This window comes from Ovis canadensis, chromosome 21 (genome assembly GCF_042477335.2).
Source record: "Ovis canadensis isolate MfBH-ARS-UI-01 breed Bighorn chromosome 21, ARS-UI_OviCan_v2, whole genome shotgun sequence".
NCBI classification, from domain to species: Eukaryota; Metazoa; Chordata; class Mammalia; order Artiodactyla; family Bovidae; genus Ovis; species Ovis canadensis.
The window spans coordinates 50322370-50340236 of record NC_091265.1 but is presented as its reverse complement, the minus strand read 5'-3'; the positions used below and the strand labels follow the sequence as shown (position 1 = coordinate 50340236).

Here is a 17867-nt window from a genome sequence, read left to right as displayed (position 1 = left end):
ATTTTATGGTTTACAAAGCATTTTCTCATCATTGTCCTGCTGAGCTTTACTTTCTATTTCGCCTGAAATATTGTCTTTCTCAGTTTGATGACTCCAGTACCAACCATTTGCCTCAATTTCTGCCCTGCGAACCCATTCCAACATGTGTCCACCTTGACATATTGTCCTGTCACGTGTCCTGCTCCAGCCAGGCCCTACACAGGCAGCTGAGCTTTTGGGAACAATCCCTGAGATCCTCCATTTAGAACGATGTTGTCCCCACTGGTGGTTATCTTTCCTGTAGCATAGACAGCTTCCAGGCAAGGAAGACAAATTATTTCAGGGGAACTAACTGTTTGGCTTAAAGCCTGTTCTCCGAAATAGGACATCCCAGCGGTTTTTACAAAGACAAGCGCTGGTCTCATGATTTCCATGCAGACATGCAGGTTCAATAGGAATTCCTCCTAACAGCCTCCAAAGAAGGAGAACGTGGCCCCACCCACCACCGAAGCAGTTATTCCTTTCCCTCTCTGTCTGCCCCGTAAGAGTCCGCACTTGTAACAAGTGTGTCTGGCTGCCCTCCCCGCCTCTCTCCCTGGCTTTTATCAGTGGCCCCCAGCCACTGGTCTGAGCCGTTAAGGCACGTTGGCCTGCGTGATGGGGTAAGACAGCCAGGGAGGTGGTCCTGGCCGCCTGAGGCCACACACTCGGGCTTCTGTAATCCCTCCCAGGATGAGATGCTCAAATGCAATGGATACCCAGGCCCATCAGGGGCCCCTAGTGTGAAAACGGTCCCTGATTCTTTCACCCTGATCAGGTCTAAGGATAAATTACTATCTGTAGAATGTTTCAAGTTCTTAAGGGACAGTTATTACTACCAGGTGCATGAAAAACTTTGCTCTTTCAAACCCGTCAGGTTTTTCTCCTGTTTGCAGACTGGGTTCTTCATTTTCATGGTTGCCATCATCATCATCTTCATCAATAACATCAATTTTCCAGCACCTACTGCTCGGATCCTGTGGGACTGAATGGCACACAGCTGGCGCGTTGTATTTGTTGAAGGCACTCGCCTTCAGAGAACTTCAATAATTGATAGAGAGATGAAGATCTGCTCTGTGCCAGGCATGTCTCTGGGCACACACATAAAACAGAGCAATGTAATTACGTGCGCCATGGTGGCGAACTTGTTGTGTGGTTGAGTATAAAACAAACAAACAAACAAAAAAATGGGATTATAGTGATGCCAGAAAGGGGGAAGAGGGAAGATCACTAATTCCAGAGTTTTTCTTCTTCCTCGTGAGGAAAAATACATATAACCATCCCCTTTTCCCTCTCTTTTCGGTCTGTCTCTTGTCTCAGGCTGGTTGAAGGAAAGAAGGGGGTCAAAGTGGAAAACAGACCTTTCCTCTCAAAACTCATCTTCTTCAACGTCTCTGAACACGACTATGGGAACTACACGTGTGTGGCCTCCAACAAGCTGGGCCACACCAATGCCAGCATCACACTGTTCGGTGAGACGGAGCCCCAAGCTGGACAGCAAGGAGCACGGTGGGGGTTGGGAGGGAGCAGGGAAAGGGAGGGTAAGGAAGAGAGTCAGGAGTAGTTAGGCGGGGGTGGGTGAGAAGGACAGGGATGAGGAGGGAGGGGGTGAGAGAGAAACAGCACACGTGTGAAAAGAAACACCGGGTTTCATCCTGTGCTAGAAGTCCTGACTCTGCAGGAAAGGGTTTGGGAGATACTGAAATGACATTGAACGTTCCCCCGCAGTATCTCCTTAACTGACTGTGGGGATTGCTATCGGATCTAGTCAGGAACCCAGAGAGGAACACACACTATTTCCATACTTCTTCCCTGGATGAGTGTGAAATGTTACCATTTCTGAAACTTCTTCTAGTCTTCGGGATATAAGAGAAGCTGCATTGTATTGATAAAAGTAGGCTCCTGGGCCTTGGGATCCTGAGTAATGTTAGTGTCCGAGGGAGAATTCACATAGCCAGTGGGTGTGTCCCTGGTTCTGCATTTGTGTCCCAGGGTGTTGTCTGGCTGCGTTAAGACATTATCTGTCCAACCGAGCCACTGTCTCGACAGAAGTCGCATAATCATTCACGCATCAATTCATTCAGTCACTCTATTGAAAGACTAATCTGGGCAAGGCAAGTTGCGCTGTCTTCATTGCACACCTGGCAACTACAAGGGTGCCAGAAACAAGGGAAGGAGGCAAGTAAACAGACTGAGATCCCCAGGTCTCACGCTTCTTCGGGGAGAACAGTCACACAGACCTGAGCCTGGATGCCCGAGAGCCATCCTACGTCTCTGACGGGCTCCCTCCCCAGGAAGACGCAGACTGGCCACACAGCCCATGGGACTCATTTCTGGTTGCTTTGTTGGGGTGGGGGTGGTCGGGGGTGGGAGGCACACCCCTCCAGGCCCCAGCAAGTACCTTAGCTTGGAATCCTTCAAATTTGTTCCCTGGTCTCCCATGTTAACAAGCACTCTTGAGTGTTTCCCTACCACCTGGGGAGGGAAAGGTAAGGAAACTAGCAGATCATTGGCAGGAGCCTAAACCCCTTTATTCTGAGAACTCTCAGATAATCCCAGAGCTCCGTAAAGCACCGCTCACCCCCTGCCCACCCTGCCACATCTCCTCCATGGCACCACAGACCCCGATCAGGTTGTCCAGACAGCCCACCTGTGCTCTTCCCCTGCTCCATCCAGATTTCCAAATTGCATTCCATCCCCCCTTTTACCCAGCACATAAAATAAAGCCCAGCTTTATCCTCCAGGGCTGGGAGGCGGCAGGCTGCCCTTGATCCCAGAACTGGCAGACCGGAATGGGCAGAGCTGTGATTAGACTGATTGATGTGTCTGACGCCTCCCACCCAGGGACAGTCATCAGGGCCGCTCACGTTTGTCAGCCTTTTGGCTTTTTGGCAGGTGTCGGTCTGCATGAACAGAAGGACCATGATTAGGAAGGGGCGGCCCTGCCTCCCTTTGCCTCCCAGATCCAAGGCTCTCCCCGCCCTCCACCCACAGCCTTCCTCTTCCCTGTAAACAGTCTCCCTCCTCCTTTGACCCCTTTGCTCCTCCAAATCAGATGCATGAAATGGTTTTGCAACTGACTTTATCACTGCAGTCTAATTCCCTGGCCTCGCCCCCTGAAGCCATCTAAGATGAGAAGAGAGAGAAAAAGCAAACTTTAAGAGTGAAATACCGGCGTTTGTGACAAGCAATGCAGTGAAGCATGCACCGTAAATCTGCTCCTTTCCATAGACGCGTGTTTGGCAATTAAGACCTCTGCCCGCATCCCCGGCAGTCTGTGTTCACGTGGGACGGCCCTACAGTCGCCAGCTTTCTGGAGTCCAGGGGACTCACTAAAAGCATGTCTGGAAAAGTGATAGCATGGATTCAAGCAAGTTTAGAAAGACTAGATCAAACAAAGATGAATTGTGTCCGTGCGGGGATGTTCTTTAACACAAGAGGGCTCACAGCCCTTGCATGCTAAACCTCTAAGAGGGAGAAACAGTTTGGAACATTTCCAAATTTGATCAAACAGCAACCAGGTTTTTAGCCTCGTTTAAGAGAGCATTTCTGAGAAGCCCGTCACAGCATCACCACCTGGGTGCCACCTAGTTCCATGGAGCTACGAAATCCCATTAACGTGCCACGCCTACATTTCCACCCCCTTGGCTCACACTGCAGCTGGTCCACACAGCCCCTCCCCTAAACTCTGTATCAACGCCCACTCTCAATTAAGGCCTCTTGACAAATATAAACGTGTTAGCGAGTTTTCTATGCCCTTTCCTATGATCAGACCCATCAAGCCGACTTGGGCAGGTTAGGAAGCAGCCTTTGCTTTCTGTGAATACACAAACTTTGTGATGAAACTCCATCTCCTGTAGCATCCGAGGGCCAGCTATCAAAATGGTAGCATCATTTTGCCACCAGCCTGCTTGGAAGCTGCACACATGACCTGATGTTGAAAAGTGAGGGATGCTGGTGCTGGTTAGATTCCTTCAGGGTCAATGCCTTTGAGGAACTACAGTCAAATGGGGAAGGGGTGATCCTTCCTAGCAGGAACCCTACCAGTAGGATTCTGAGAACCTGGTCCCTAAGGCTCCAGAGGCATCAGGGGCCCAGAAGAATTCAGCCCCTGGGATCCTGAATCACAGAGATTCCTGCTGTGGTGCTGGGAGGCCAGAAATCCCTGAACTTGGTCTCCCCAAGTGAACCAGTGGAGCTGTGGATCAGACGCAGATCTCATCTGGAAAGAGGCTTCAGTCCTCTGCTACCAGTTCAGCACCCCAGCTCAGCACACGCCCAGAGTCCGTGCTCCTATGGGGGCTGCAAATGCATGGCCAGCCCCTCGCCTTTCAACCTTGGCATCCCGTGTGCACGCACCCAGCCCTTCACCATTCCTCATCTGCATCTTGCCCCACCACCTCTGGTTTTTGTGTGTTCCTTTATTTTTCCATCCCTCCAGAAATGTTTGTGAAAGCTGGTATACAAACTATATATGATGGATATATAGCTGCTGTATATAATACGTGTGTTTGTTTTCATTTTTCTCTCCTGTGTGTCCCTCACCCGATATAGAGCTAAGTGAGCCTACAAGCTCATCTTTGTTGCAAGGTCAGTATCCCCCCTCCCCTTGCTTTATCGGTTCTCCCCTCCCCGCTTTCTCCCAGAGCCCCCTCCCCCTGCCCTGCTGTGTGTTCCCCGAGGCTCCTGTTTGTCCAGCAGCTAGTGGATGGTGGCAGGTGCTAAGTGGGTTATTGGGAGCCAATGAAACTCCAAGGACCCCCTTACTCTCTGCTCACATTGCCCTCCTCCCCTGAAGGGCTGGGAAGGGATAAAAAAGTAACAACTCTATCTTTTCAAAGCCTGGAGATCTGCATGGAGACAAAAGGCTCAGAGAGCGAGGCTTGGGGCAATAGGCAGAGAAATCTACCCACTGAGTGCTTCTCATAGGAGTCCCCAGTGACAGAAACCACCCCCTAATCAGCCACAGAAGCGAACCTCCAGTGCAGAGAGTTTCAGAGGGTCCCTAAGCTGCCACAGAGCATTCGTGGGGAGCATTTTTAGGGAGGAAGGTGGGCAGGTGCCCTGCAAGGTCCTTGGAGTGGACGCCGCTGAGCTCCTGTCCAGAGCCTGACTTCCAGGGGTGCTGTGCACTTGGGCAGGTCAGGAAGTGTCGTTTAGACTCAATTTCCTCTTCTGGGCCATAGAATTGACCCGCCTTACAATCTGAGAGTTGCTCTAGCCTTCACCTGAGAACACATGGTAAAAAGGCTTTGGAAACCACCAGGTGCATCTTGAACCATTGGAGCCCAGTCTGTGGTTACAGGAACCCCCCATATCATGATCCAGGGGTTCATGAACTCATTTCTCAAGCCCTCTCCCTAGCTTCTTTCCACCTCTTTCACGCCAACCCTTCCCACCCTGTGATACCTGCATCTCTCACCTCGTTCTACTCAGCCCCTCAGATTTTCTCAAGGCCCCTAGCCTAGCTAAAGTGATTCATTTAGACTATGACGAAATGTTCAGAAGTGGGCCCAAGCTGAGTGGTGGAGTCGGACCCGTGGTGTGTATGCCACTTACCTTTCCCTGCTGAGGACAGTGCCGACCCTCGGAGAGCCCCGCAGGAAAGAGGCTGTGACCACAGTGAAGAGAGGGTCTTTCCCCACTTCCTGCCATCCTTCTCATCCCACCTAGCACCCCCCTCATCCTGTTCATCCATTCACATCTGGCCATGCAAGCAATCATCAGAGGATGGCATTAGACTTGGGGAAGGGGAGATGGAAGGAAATGAATTATATGGGAACTTATTTGACGGAAGAGGAGAAAGCTTTTATGGTGAGAAGATTCAGGGATGCAGTATTCGCCTTAGTGATATAGAGCGCCGTGGTGATGAACCACAAACAGGAAAGTGAAACAGAAATAGAAAGGGAAGTCAATGGAAGGCTCCAGGTTCAATTAGTGATTCGATGTGTGCTTATTGAACCCCTGACCAAGGCATACGTACAGATCTCGAAGAATGTTGGAAAACTGGCAAAGGACATAAATGGTGAAAGGGACATAAATGGTGTGAGAGGCTGGAGGTAGGCAGAGGACAACTTGCGAGGGACTTTAAATGACTTAGAGTGACAGCTCATTGTAACCACTGGTATCTGTATTCTCAGCTGGAAAGGGAACTTTTGAGATAGGGATTGGTTGCTGAGGAGTTAGAACTCCACTGAAGGTGCACCCCAGGGATGGAGGGAGCTCATCCCACATTGAAGCCAACAGTAACAAAACTGACCAGAAGCAAACAAATCCCTGCCTGGTTCTGAGCAGGGGACTAGGAGCAGAGGCTCCACCTGCTGACTCAGAGCTGGGTGCCCTCACCGCACTGTGCTCTGTGATCCACTGTGTATGTGAGGCAGGGTCTCCATGCCAGCTCTCTTCCCTACGTTGCTCCCACCCCATCCCCCTTCTCGTTGGGTGCAGGGCAATGGGTCAGGCTAGTGTTGTAGATGGTAGAATCCTGGAATATTCCAAGACTTGGATTAGTGTGGTCTTCAGTATAGCTGTCAGACTCTTGTACACGAAGGACTGTATTAGAGAAGAAAGACCATGCTCTTGGGGCATTTATCTTATGCATCCCTCTGTGTGTGTGTGTGTGTGTGTGTGTGTGTGTGTGTGTGTTGCTTTTTCCTCCTCCATGGCCAGCCTACCCTAGAACAGAGAGCTACCTCGTTTCTCTGGAATACGCCCAGGTTATGCTCCCCTCATCTAGATGGATTTCCACCCATGAGGAACACTTAGCTTTAAGAGGCATTCCAACCTATTTTGTTACTCAGTATTCGAATGGTCCAGAAGGATCCAGATAAGAGAATTTCGTTCCTTCTCAGCATTTTCTGCCACGCTGACGTATTTCTCTGCTCCCCCTCTTGCGAACACAGTGGACTGCATGTCCCCGTCTCGTGTTAATATGTAGTGCTGCGGGACTCCTGCCATGATAACTAAGGACTGGCGGACCCACCACCATCCCTCATGCCCTCCCTCACAGGCAAGTGCAGGGGATGCACTCAGTGGCTCGGTGGCTGTTCATTTCCCATCGCTGGTCCGTTGTCTTTTATCTCCTGGGCGAGGAGTCAGATTCGACGCCATCAGTATTCTGGGGAAGGTCGGCTGATTCATGCCGGCGAACCTCGCAGTGACCATCAAATCATCTTAATAGAGAAGAGGGGAGGAAGTCAACCCTGTGCATCAGAAGAAACAGTTGCAGTGCGAGAGAGGATCTGTTCTTCCTGCTGAGGATGAGAGAGAGCTCATTAAACCCAGCCTCTCAGCAGTCAGCATTTCCACGGTACCTGTGGCTAAATACAGAAGGTACCAAACTAAAATCCCCTCGCCCTGTTTCTGGAATGTTTGTGTATCCTATGTATCCATTCTGGCATGAATCCAGCCCTCTTCTGCTCACTAGGACAGCAGCCCTGTGCTCACCTAGGAACTTGGGTTCAGCTGGGTTTGGTGGCAGAGAGATCGTGTTATTGATTGACCATTGACTTCTCTGAGTCACCGCTTCAATATTTGATTACTGATCTGCCCACAGCCTTTTCCAGAGTGGCTTCTTGGGGCAGCTAATGTCCAGTTGGATCAAGAGTTGTGTCATGTCTCAGGTGCCTTTAAAGAGTAGACTGAGAGTTTGAATACATGGGGACGTACTCAGGTGTTTTTGGTCAGATGTTCTGGTTGAGTTTAGATGGAGTCATCTCTAGGTTCTTTCCTTCTATATGCAAGGATCTTTGCACAGAGAATCCTATCACTTCAGTGCTAAAGGCTTTAATGTCATTTTCTTTTTCTCAGCTGTATTTTCCCTTATTTCAGGTATAATCAATAAGTAAAATTGTAAGATATTTAAAGTGTGAATCATGGTGATTAGATACCTGTACACAAGGTGGAGGGCTTCCCAGGTGATGCTAGTGGTAAAGAACCCACCAGCCAATACAGGAGACACAGAGATGCAGGTTCAATCCCTGGGTTGAGAAGATCCCCTGGAGAAGAAAATGGCACCCTACTCTAGTCTTCTTGCCTGGGAAGTCCCATGGACTGGCCTGGTGGGATACAGTCGATGGGGTCACGAAGAGTCGGACATGACTGAAGTGACTTAGCACACACACGCACATACCCTGTGGAAGGATTTCCCATCCTCTGTATCCAGGATGAATGCATTTAGAGGCCCCCAGGTAACGAGGAAAGATGAGAGGTCAGCCTGCTTCTGGCCAGTCAGCAGGACAGGCTCTGTGCATTGTCCCTAGAGCCTGAACTGGTGAGTGGAGGTCTTTCCTGGTCCAGCCAGCAGAGGGGAGCTGATGCCCAGCATTTCCCCAGGCAGGTCCCAGCATCAGGGATGCAGGTCTTACTGTCTTAGATCACCCCCAGGGAGAGGAAGCCCTCGGGACCAGCTGGTTACAGTCTGACTCATCAAGAGAGGTCAGATATCAAAGGTCTGGCCTCCTCCGGTACACAGAACCTCGCTCACTAATATCTCAAAGATGCATAGATGAATGCCGGTTAACTTTAGAGATCAAACAGAGCGTGGGCACCTGCATTCATGCTACTGCAGGAGGGCCTAAGCTTTAGTTTTATAATAAAGCCTGCAGACTTCAGGGCTTCCCTGGTGACTCAGACGATAAAAAATCCACCTGCAATGCAGGAGACCCAGGTTCAACCCCTGGGTTAGGAAGATCCTGGAGGAGGGCACAGTAACCCACTCCAGTATTCTTGCCTGGAAAATCCCATGGTCAGAGGAGCCTGGCAGGCTGCAGTCCATGGGATCGCAAAGAGTCAAACACAGCTGAGTGACAAACACTTCCACTTCTGCTTCTGCAGACTTCAGCTAATTAGAGGGTAGTCTGGTGGTCAAAGAAAAAAAGGGTTGTTCTACAGAGAAGTGTTTATTGGCTTAGGGGCTTAGGCTCCAGGGTACCAGCTTCCCCAGCCAAGACACGGCAGGGATGCTGGATCTCTGAATCAGAGATCCAATGTGAGCATCCTGCCCCAACCCCCACTCAACCTATGCCAACTGACTTCCCAGCACAGCAGAGGGGCGCGTGTCCCAGGGCTGGGCCGTGGCCAGGACGGTACAGGGTCTGGGCCGGTTCAGCCTCCTCCCCCAAACCATCGGAGGGTAAAGTGAATGTCTCTGGCTGCTTTCTGCCATAACAGTGGCTTGTTTTTTCATTTCTTTTAGAAGTGAAAACCACAACTCTGCCTCCTGGGAAAGGTTGGTATGTTTACTTTCCAGGCAGCTTCTGCCTTGGGCTGGGGGGCACAAGCCTCGTTGCCTTCTTGCAAGATGCGTTCTCTTCTGCGCTAACCCCAGGAGGCAGCCCGGTGGGGACCGCCTGACCTCGGGCCGGCCCTGTGTCAATTCAGGTTAACCATCCCCAAGGACATCGATTCTCCCCGGGTGCCTCCCCTGCAAAGTCTAACTTGTCTTTGCTGGCAGCACTAATGGGGACATGTCAGTGCCCAGAATAGCTCCACATCTGGGCCCTTCTGTAGCAGGCCCGCCTCTTTCTTTGCACATGATGCTCTAATGCAATGATCTTCCTGGACCTTGGCCTTGCATGCTGGCCTCTGCTTACCCCATTTTCTCTTTTTCTAACTTGGAACTGGAAGGGAAGTGGCAGGAGGAAGGGGTCAGGGGAAGGAAGGGGGCGGTTTTGGGTGAGTCACTTGGCTACGAATAAAAACTCATCTTATTCAGGGGCTTTCATTCCGTCCAGATGTTTCCGATGGATAAATTGACACTCGTCACAGCTCCCCAGGACCCTGACGGTCCTGGTAATTAGGCTCTTCAGGCCTCCAGAACTGGCTAATGAGACTGAGGAAGTAAGGCCTTCCATGTCGAGTGGAGGTACTGCTAGACGGAGCACACAGACCTCCTCTGTGCGGCCGCATCACCGAGCAGCTGGGCTGAGCTGTTCCCCTGGCCAGCACGGGATCTGAGAGGGCCTCGCGCCCGAAGCCTGGGATCCGTACCTGCCTGGACAGCAAGTCCAGGTTCCCCTCCTCTCGTGGGGATCTTCCTGTGCTGATCAGTGTGGGCAGGCCTGGGGACCCCACCTTGACCGGTACCCAGGCTGGGCAGGCCCTGAAGCCTCACTCTCTGCTCTCTTCTCTGGAGATGTGAGTGGCCCACAAAGCCACAGCTCCGAGTCCATGAAAAGAAAATTGTATTTGGAGACAGAAATCAAGGGACCTTGGGGACGTCACTTATGAGTGAGTTTCCACATATTAAAGCAGGAGATAACAGCCTTTTTCTCCTACATGAGGGACTTCAAGGGGCCAGAACCCATTTCCAGGTGCAAACACTCCACCTGGAATCCTAACCAGTGTGGCCTTACCTCTGGGTATATCTTTCCTCAACCACGCGAATTTTCAATGACTTGTATTGGAATTGTTAGAAAAGTGGAGGAAAGCTGTTTGAAAGAAGGCAAAGTAGGAGAATGTTTTGCTTTGTTTTCAGTTTGGTTTGTACTTTTCTTTTTCAAGTAGAATTGTAAGAAAAAGAAAAACACAGACACAAAGTAGGTATAGACACGTCAGCATGGGTCACTGTTCTGGCCCCTTCCTTCCTTCAGCTAATGTTTCTTAAGTACCTGCTGAGGTACTGGGCACAGATCCTGCCCTTATGGAGCTCACAGCATGGAGGAGGAGACACATGTGAGGCACATGAAGGGAACTGTAGGATGGGTGTGTATTTTAATAGTGGGATGTGTATGGTGTGGTAGAAGGGAACAAAGCAAGTCAAGGAAGGCTGCCTGGAAGAGGTGGCTGAGGCCAGAACAGAACCTGGAACAAGGAGTAGAAGTGAGTCTGGTGAAGAGTATTTCAGGCAGAAGGGGTGATGGTGGGGAGCAAAGAGAACAGGCTGGAAGGCGCACACTCATGCATACGCCTATGTGTGTTGCTGGTGTTGTGTGGAGTGGGAGCAGGGAGAGCCCGAGGCACACGTGTCCTGGAGTGAGGCTAAGGAGTCAGAGCAAGCCTCTGACTGTCCTACGGAGCAGCTGAGAGGTTCCCTAAAGGCCCAAGGAATCGAATCCATTAGTGGTCTGGTCAGCTTGGAGTCACAGAAACATCGGCCTGGGGTTGGCATAAGGGGTCAACCCAGAAAGTCCAGGGTGGGAGGTAGACAGCTGGTGTGTGGACTCTGAGAGGATGCGGGGAGACCCTGCCTCAGTTTCTCTAGGAACCACCGCTGTTTCCTTCTCCGGGGCAGCTGTGTCCAGAGAAATGCTGGATGGGGAGGCGATGTCCTGCTGGACGTGGCAGTGTCTGGGGAGCACCAGCCCCACGGACACACCTGGGAGAGGAGGGCAGCTACAGAACATCACACTCCGAGCGCCCTCCCTGCCCCCTCACCCCCAGCAGGCATTTCCTCTCTTCTCTGGGAGGCATTCTCTGATACGGGGGATCAGGGCCCTCCCCACAGGCTCCCTGTGTGCATCCCAACAGGCAGCAGAGCTTCCAGGAGCCCCAGGGAAGCAGGAAGAATCGGAACACAACATACACCCCAGATACCTGCCACACCGCGGCTGTTGCCAGGTGCCCGGCGTGTTTGCCAGCTCCCAGCCGCCTCCCGCGGGACACTGCAGACTCCCTGGCCAGGAGACAAGGCTTCTGACTTTTCTTGCCTAGCCAGGTCCCTGCTGGGCTGTCTGCCTGGTGTGTGCATCCTCTATCCACCTCCCTGGGGACGTGCGGTGCCCGCAGCCCAGAGGAGTGGAAGACGGCAGGGGCAGAGAGCGTCTCCATGCGGGAACTGGCATCGTCCCCCTTCTCCTACCAGGAGCCGGACTAGGAGGCCATGCTGGGATGAGTGGGGAGTGAGTTTCAAAGCTGTGTGAGCCAGTATTCAGGAGAGAAAAGAAGTGAGAGAGAAAGGAAGCTCTGTGTGAATAGATACCTGTGTGTCCAGACGTGTGAGCAAAGTGAGCAGAACACACTTGGAATCATGGGCAGCGTGCCTGGGGGAGGGGCGTGCAGCCACCAACCCTCCCATCACACTTGGAACCTGGCTCCCAGGAACCCAGAACAAACTCCCCGTCTCAGAGGTGGCCTCAGGCAAAGGTAGGGCTCTCCTGCCAAGAATATTGGGGTGTCCCAGAGTGGAAGGGCGTCCTCTCTGGGGGCAACTTCTCTCCTGAGATTCCAAAGAATGTGTATAGAGTCAGAAGTGATTGAACATAAAAGCTGAGGTTTCTGGAGATGAGCTGTATAGAAACAGGAGTTAGATTTTAGAAGATGCAACCAATTTGTGATCAATGGTCAAGGATAAGCAAATCTGAAATTGAACTACAAGTCATCCGGAGCTTTGGAGGTTCGCAGGGGTGCCCGCTTGTCACGGATATGTGGTGGACTGGGAGAGGGAGGGGGTTAAGCTTTGTGTCACCCAGACATTCACCTCCCTGGTGGGGAGCAGAGGAGTCATCTCTTGTCCTTCTCCTCGGGAGAACTCGCTCTGCCAAGGAGTTCTGGCCTCAGCAGCACTGCGGTTGGGGAGGAAGAAAATTTCCTGTATCCTTCTAGGTTCTTCTGGCTGGCTTAATAATTAACTTGACATGAAACAGAGTAATAGGAAAAAATAAAATACAAATGTAATGATACATAGATACATGAACAGAGAAGGAAATGGCAACCCACTCCAGTACTCTCGCCTGGAAAGTCCCATGGATGGAGGAGCCTGGTGGGCTGCCATCTGTGGGGTTGCACAGAGTTGGACATGACTGAAGCGACTTAGCAGCAGCAGCATATACATGAAAGGGTTTCCCTGGTGGCTCAGTGGTAAAGAGTCCACCTGCAGTGCAGGAGACACAGGAGATTCGGGTTTGATCCTTAGATCAAGAAGATCCCTTGGAGGAGAGCATGGCAATCCACTCCAGTATTCTTGCCTGGAGAATCCCCATGGACAGAGGCGCCTGGTGGGCCGCTATCCATGGGGTTGTGAAGAGGCAGACACGACTGAGCAATTGAGCTCACACGTACATGGAAGAGACAAGGATAACTCATGCACTCACCAAAATGTCCCAAACCTTCACCTTAAATACCGTCTTCAGCTAAAGACAGAAGAGGATGCTGGGGACAGGGGGTTAGGACTTCAAAAGGAGAGGAGGCAATTCACATGGAGATGGAAATGCCGCTGTGTGGTGGCAGTTATTGGTGGGCAGGCAGAGATGGACACAAAGGGGAAGGATAACAGACAGATTCTGCAAGTTCCTCCCTGTCACCACAGCCAGTTCACACTGTGGTTACCTGTGGTGACTGCTCTCTTCCTGGAACGGGTCCTCCTTCTACATTTTTTACCCAGCCAGGTGTTGTTTTTGTTCAGTCGCTAGTCTTGCCCAACTGTTTGCGACCTCATGGACTGCAGCACACCAGGCTTCTCTGTCCTTCACCATCTCCCAGAGTTTGCTCAAACTCAAGTCCATTGAGTCAATGATGCCATTCAACCATCTCATCCTCTGTTGTGCCCTTCTTCTGCTGCCTTCGATCTTTCCCAGCATCAGGGCCTCTTCCAGTGAGTCAGCTCTTCACATCAGGTGGCCAAAGTGTTGGAGCTTCAGCTTTAGCCTCAGTCTTTCCAATGAATATTCGGGGTTGATTTCCTTTAAGATGGACTGGTTGGATCTCCTTGCAGTCCAAGGGACGCTCAAGAGTCTTCTTCAACATGACAATTTGCAAGTGTCAATTCTTTGGTGCTCAGTCATCTTTATGGTCCCACCCTCACATCCATATATGACTAATGGAAAAACCATAGCTTATACCATGCAGACCTTTGTCAGAAAAATGATGTCTCTGCTTTCTAATATCCTGTCTAGGTTCATAGCTTTTCTTCCGAGGAAGATCAAAGCTTCTTCCTCAGTCTTGAGCCTTGGCTGTTCTCAACTTAAAATAATCTGTGTGCCAAAGAGATACTTTAGGGTGACGAGTCATCACCCTTCACTGAGAAGCAGCACCAGAAACACAGATGATCTGGTGCATTTCAGACTCACAACTGTTCAGGGGTAGGCTTAGGTTAGAACAAGAGCTTTGTTTCAAAGGCCTAAGAAAGAAATCATATGGGCATTGCTTCCAGGCTAGGAGTTCTAAGACTTGAGAACATAATTCCATATGGCATTAGGGAGCCTGGCTTGATGGTAAACTGTATTAGCCAGAGTTGTCTCCGTGTCCAGCGTCCGAGTCAGGCAAGCAGGTCTAGCTTTGTCCCTTTAACCCAGTGAGGATGTGGACTTAGAGGGGGCACCGGCTTCAAATGTCTCTGCTAAGTCCAGTGATAGCATCACTGACTCAGTGGACACGGATTTGAGCAAACTCCAGGGTGACAGTGAAGGACAGAGGGCACTGATGTGTCCAAGGGGTGGCAAAGAGTTGGACCCGACAGCAAGTGAAGAACAGCAACAGCGCAGTCCAGTGTGACAGAGGCTGCCAGGGCAAGCGCACTGAGAAGACGCCTTGCTCCGTCAGGCGCCTAATTCATCCAGGCATCCAAACGCGTGTGCACTGTTCATGAATCCTAACTACATTTGTCATTGGAGTTCATGGTCATGGGGCTCAGGGAGCCGGAAAGCTTAAATGATAGGGAAGTTGCTGGGGAGTGTTGTGACCTCATAGTTACCTTGCCTCCCGAGTCTGGCTCCATCTCCACGAGCATCTGTGTGCAGGCCAGGCTGCTGCGTGGCTCTTAGAGAAAGGTGCCATCCATCTCCCCTCGACAGACGCATGCCGTGGCGTGCTTTGCCTTCCCCTGTCCCTGGAAATCCTCCTGTGTGCACAGCCACAGGCCACCTGTCTCTTGGCCTGCTCCCACCTCATGACAGCTGGGTTTGACCTTCTGAGCCTGTGGAACTTGAGGGAGGTCTGCTCTTAGCGAGGTCTAGATGAGGGAGAGGCCGAGAGCACTGCCCTGAAACAGAGTGATTGAGAGAAGGAATGCCAAGGCTGTGCAGCATCTACAGGGGGTCAGTGTGCCCACCACGTGCTTTCCTGCAGGACAGGTGGGGCGGCTGAAGGGCCACGCGGATGTTTGAGGCGGGCAGTACTCAGAGGGGTTGGACGATGACATAGACGATATAGGGCTGTCGCTTTACCGAAGCTCTGGGTAGGGTGTTCATGAATCCACCACCTTCTTCTTGAACCTGCCCCCTGAGCCAGGGCCTCAGCGTGTTCTGATGGCAGGGGAGTAGTGGCCACCTGCACCCTGAAACCCACATCTCTCAGCCCCTCCCTGCACGAGCAGACTCCCCATCACCTAGCCGTGTCCTCAGGATCAGGCTGTGGAGGGTTCATTCCCCACACAGTCCCAGTGTGTGGACGGGGGGGGGGGGGGGCGCTGGAGGCTCCCGGCTGGAGAGGCGCCTCTGTGAGGCAGGGGGCCAGGCTCACGGCAGGTGCGTTCTCTCTGCAGGCCCAGGTGCCGTCAGCGAAGTGAGCAATGGGACGTCGTCGAGGAGGGCAGGCTGCCTCTGGCTGCTACCTCTCCTGGTCTTGCACCTGCTCCTCAAATTTTGATGTGAGAGCCGCATCCCCGACGGGGAGGAGCCGCCGCACCGCCAACACGTCAGCGATGGCGACCAACACCGACAAGGCGAGCACCCCTGTTCTAAAGCAGACACGATCCCACCAAATTCAGACAGCAGAGCCGAAGGGGACACAAATTCGAGGGAGGGGAACAAAGAATGCTCTGGGAAAACGAATTGAACGAGGACACTGGAAATCACCGTGCAGATACCTAGGTACAGCCGAGTTTTCTTTCTTTTTCCAAATGGGAAGAATGCCCGTGGCTCTGGACCCACCCGTAAACTGCATGGCGTGACCTCTGTTACCAGGCGGGCAGGGGCTCAGCCGCTCTGCCCACCACAGTGCCCCCCCCACCAAGGAAAATTCTGGAGTTCGGCCACCCCAAATTCAATCATTCCGTAGAGAAGAACTAACTCAGAGGGAGGCGAGCGGGCCCGTTCCTGGACTGTGTCCCTATTTTGTGTGTGTGATGAAATGCAGCATCAAAAAGATGAATAAAAAGGAAAAAACAAGACGGCCTGACAGCTACAACAATCCCACAATCAACAGTCACAAAAGATATTCTTAAATGTTCTTTTTTTTTCCATTTTACTACATGGACATCATGGATAATAAGGGATTCTGATTCATTATTAATTTTATTAATTATATTTTCTGATATGAGTCTAAAACTTAGTGCAAAAACAAGACAAAACTAAAAAAAAAAAAGTACACAGATGAAAGGGGTGAAGGGAAGCGTGTTTGTTAAAGGTTAGACTTGAATAGTGTACTTCTTACCTAGGTTTACAACTGGTGGACCACACACCAGGCATTGACCCCCTGGTGAGGATTTGGCAAATCCACCAAAAAAAAAAAAAAACATGCAATTTAATCAACATCTCCACCAGCGCTACAGATTTCTTCTTATTCTGTGCATTTAATGCAGACAATACTATGCTTCTACATGCTGTTTAGAAACGGAAGGGTGACCTGCACTGTATCTTGAGTTTGCTGACAATGCTTCTTTTGATGACATATATTATACAGTATATATATATACATATATTTTTTTTTGTTAGAGTTCTAGCCATTTTCTTTCTCAGCAGGGTCCTTTCTCAAACATTACTGCATGCTGTATATGGCGTTAGCTGTGTGTTGCTCTTCTAAAAGATGATAGAGTTTACTGGTAATTGTGTAATCAGCTCCTGCCTTTTTATTTTCTTGGGTTATTCACATGTCAGAGACATTTCTAAAACGCGAAAAAAGAAAACAAACCACTAACACCAGGCGCAGCATCTTTTCCAGGGGCGGCTCTCGGACGTGAGGGCTGATGCGGGAGGCCCGGCTTCTCCAGCAAGAGCCCTGGGTGTGGACAGACAGCAAGCAGCCGAACCAACTCCGCAGTCAGTAACCACTCGCTTTAGCCCGTCATGGGAATCTAGGATGCCTTTGTGACCGCTGGAGAATCTAATCCTCTTGGTTTATTTTATTTAATTTCCCACCTTTGTGTGCGTGTGTATGAAAGAGAAGAAAAGGCAGTTTTTAGGTAAACTTTTCTTCGTCCCCCGAAGTCTGGGAACCGGAGGGGCCTCGGGGAGGGGTCCTGATGTGGTGAGGGAAGGTGGGATTGGGGGCTGGGAGGGAAGGGTTGTCTCTGACTTGACATTAAAAAGTGTTCCATGTCCCTCTTCACCTGGTGTGGTACCTCATTGTCAAGCAGGGGGTGTGGGGGAGCAGCACCTGCCTGGCTCAGGCGTGAAGGAGGGGTCGGGCTCCTGACTCAGGCTCTCTGGCCCCCTCGGGGGTGGAGGGGGGCTCCCCGTGGCGTGGGCTCTGACCGCAGGCAGAGGTTCTGGGAAACACTCCTCCATTACAAGCAGGGGAGGTGAGGCTCTGTTGACCACACCTCCAGTGTCTTCAGGAGGACCTGCTGTGTCCGCTGCTCCCCTGGTAACCCAGATGGCAGGTCCAGGGACAGCTTTCACACGTGATTACTTGCGGGTGCAGAGTGCAGCCATCGCCCCCCAAACCTCTGAGACGTTGTGCGTGAGTATTGACAAATCCCAAGCCTCATCAGCCAGCGTGTCGGAAACTTTCCACCCAAGCCTGCATCCCAAACCTTGCCTCTAGTGACAAATTAAGAGAAAAGGTAGGTGTTAATGCAGAATAGTTTTCAAATAAGTCTAACCTGTTCTGATTCTGGAAATTCAATAAGCAGCTGAAGAGTCACTGAAAGGCAGAAATGAGGTCGGAGCTGAACCATGCAGGGATCACCATGCTATGTCTTTGGGGGCCAGTCCCACCTGAGAGGAGGAAGTGTCGGAAAGCAGTCGTTTCAT

General features: G+C 51.2%; 1 protein-coding gene across 5 annotated transcripts in view; it reads left to right on the top strand.

The window, feature by feature from the left end:
• Positions 1-16434, top strand: part of NTM (neurotrimin) — a 956964-nt gene extending 940530 nt beyond the window's left edge. For 2 of the 5 annotated variants that reach the window (XM_069566687.1, XM_069566686.1), the window contains 3 exons: positions 1339-1490; positions 9215-9247; positions 15437-16434. In XM_069566687.1, coding sequence (XP_069422788.1) covers positions 1339-1490; positions 9215-9247; positions 15437-15540 — 289 coding nt within the window. In that variant the 3' untranslated portion in view covers positions 15541-16434. Of the gene's footprint in view, positions 1-1338; positions 1491-4572; positions 4609-9214; positions 9248-15436 lie in introns of all 5 variants that reach the window. The other 3 variants (XM_069566684.1, XM_069566685.1, XM_069566688.1) reach the window with 3 other exon arrangements.
• Positions 16435-17867: the final 1433 nt, after the last annotated feature.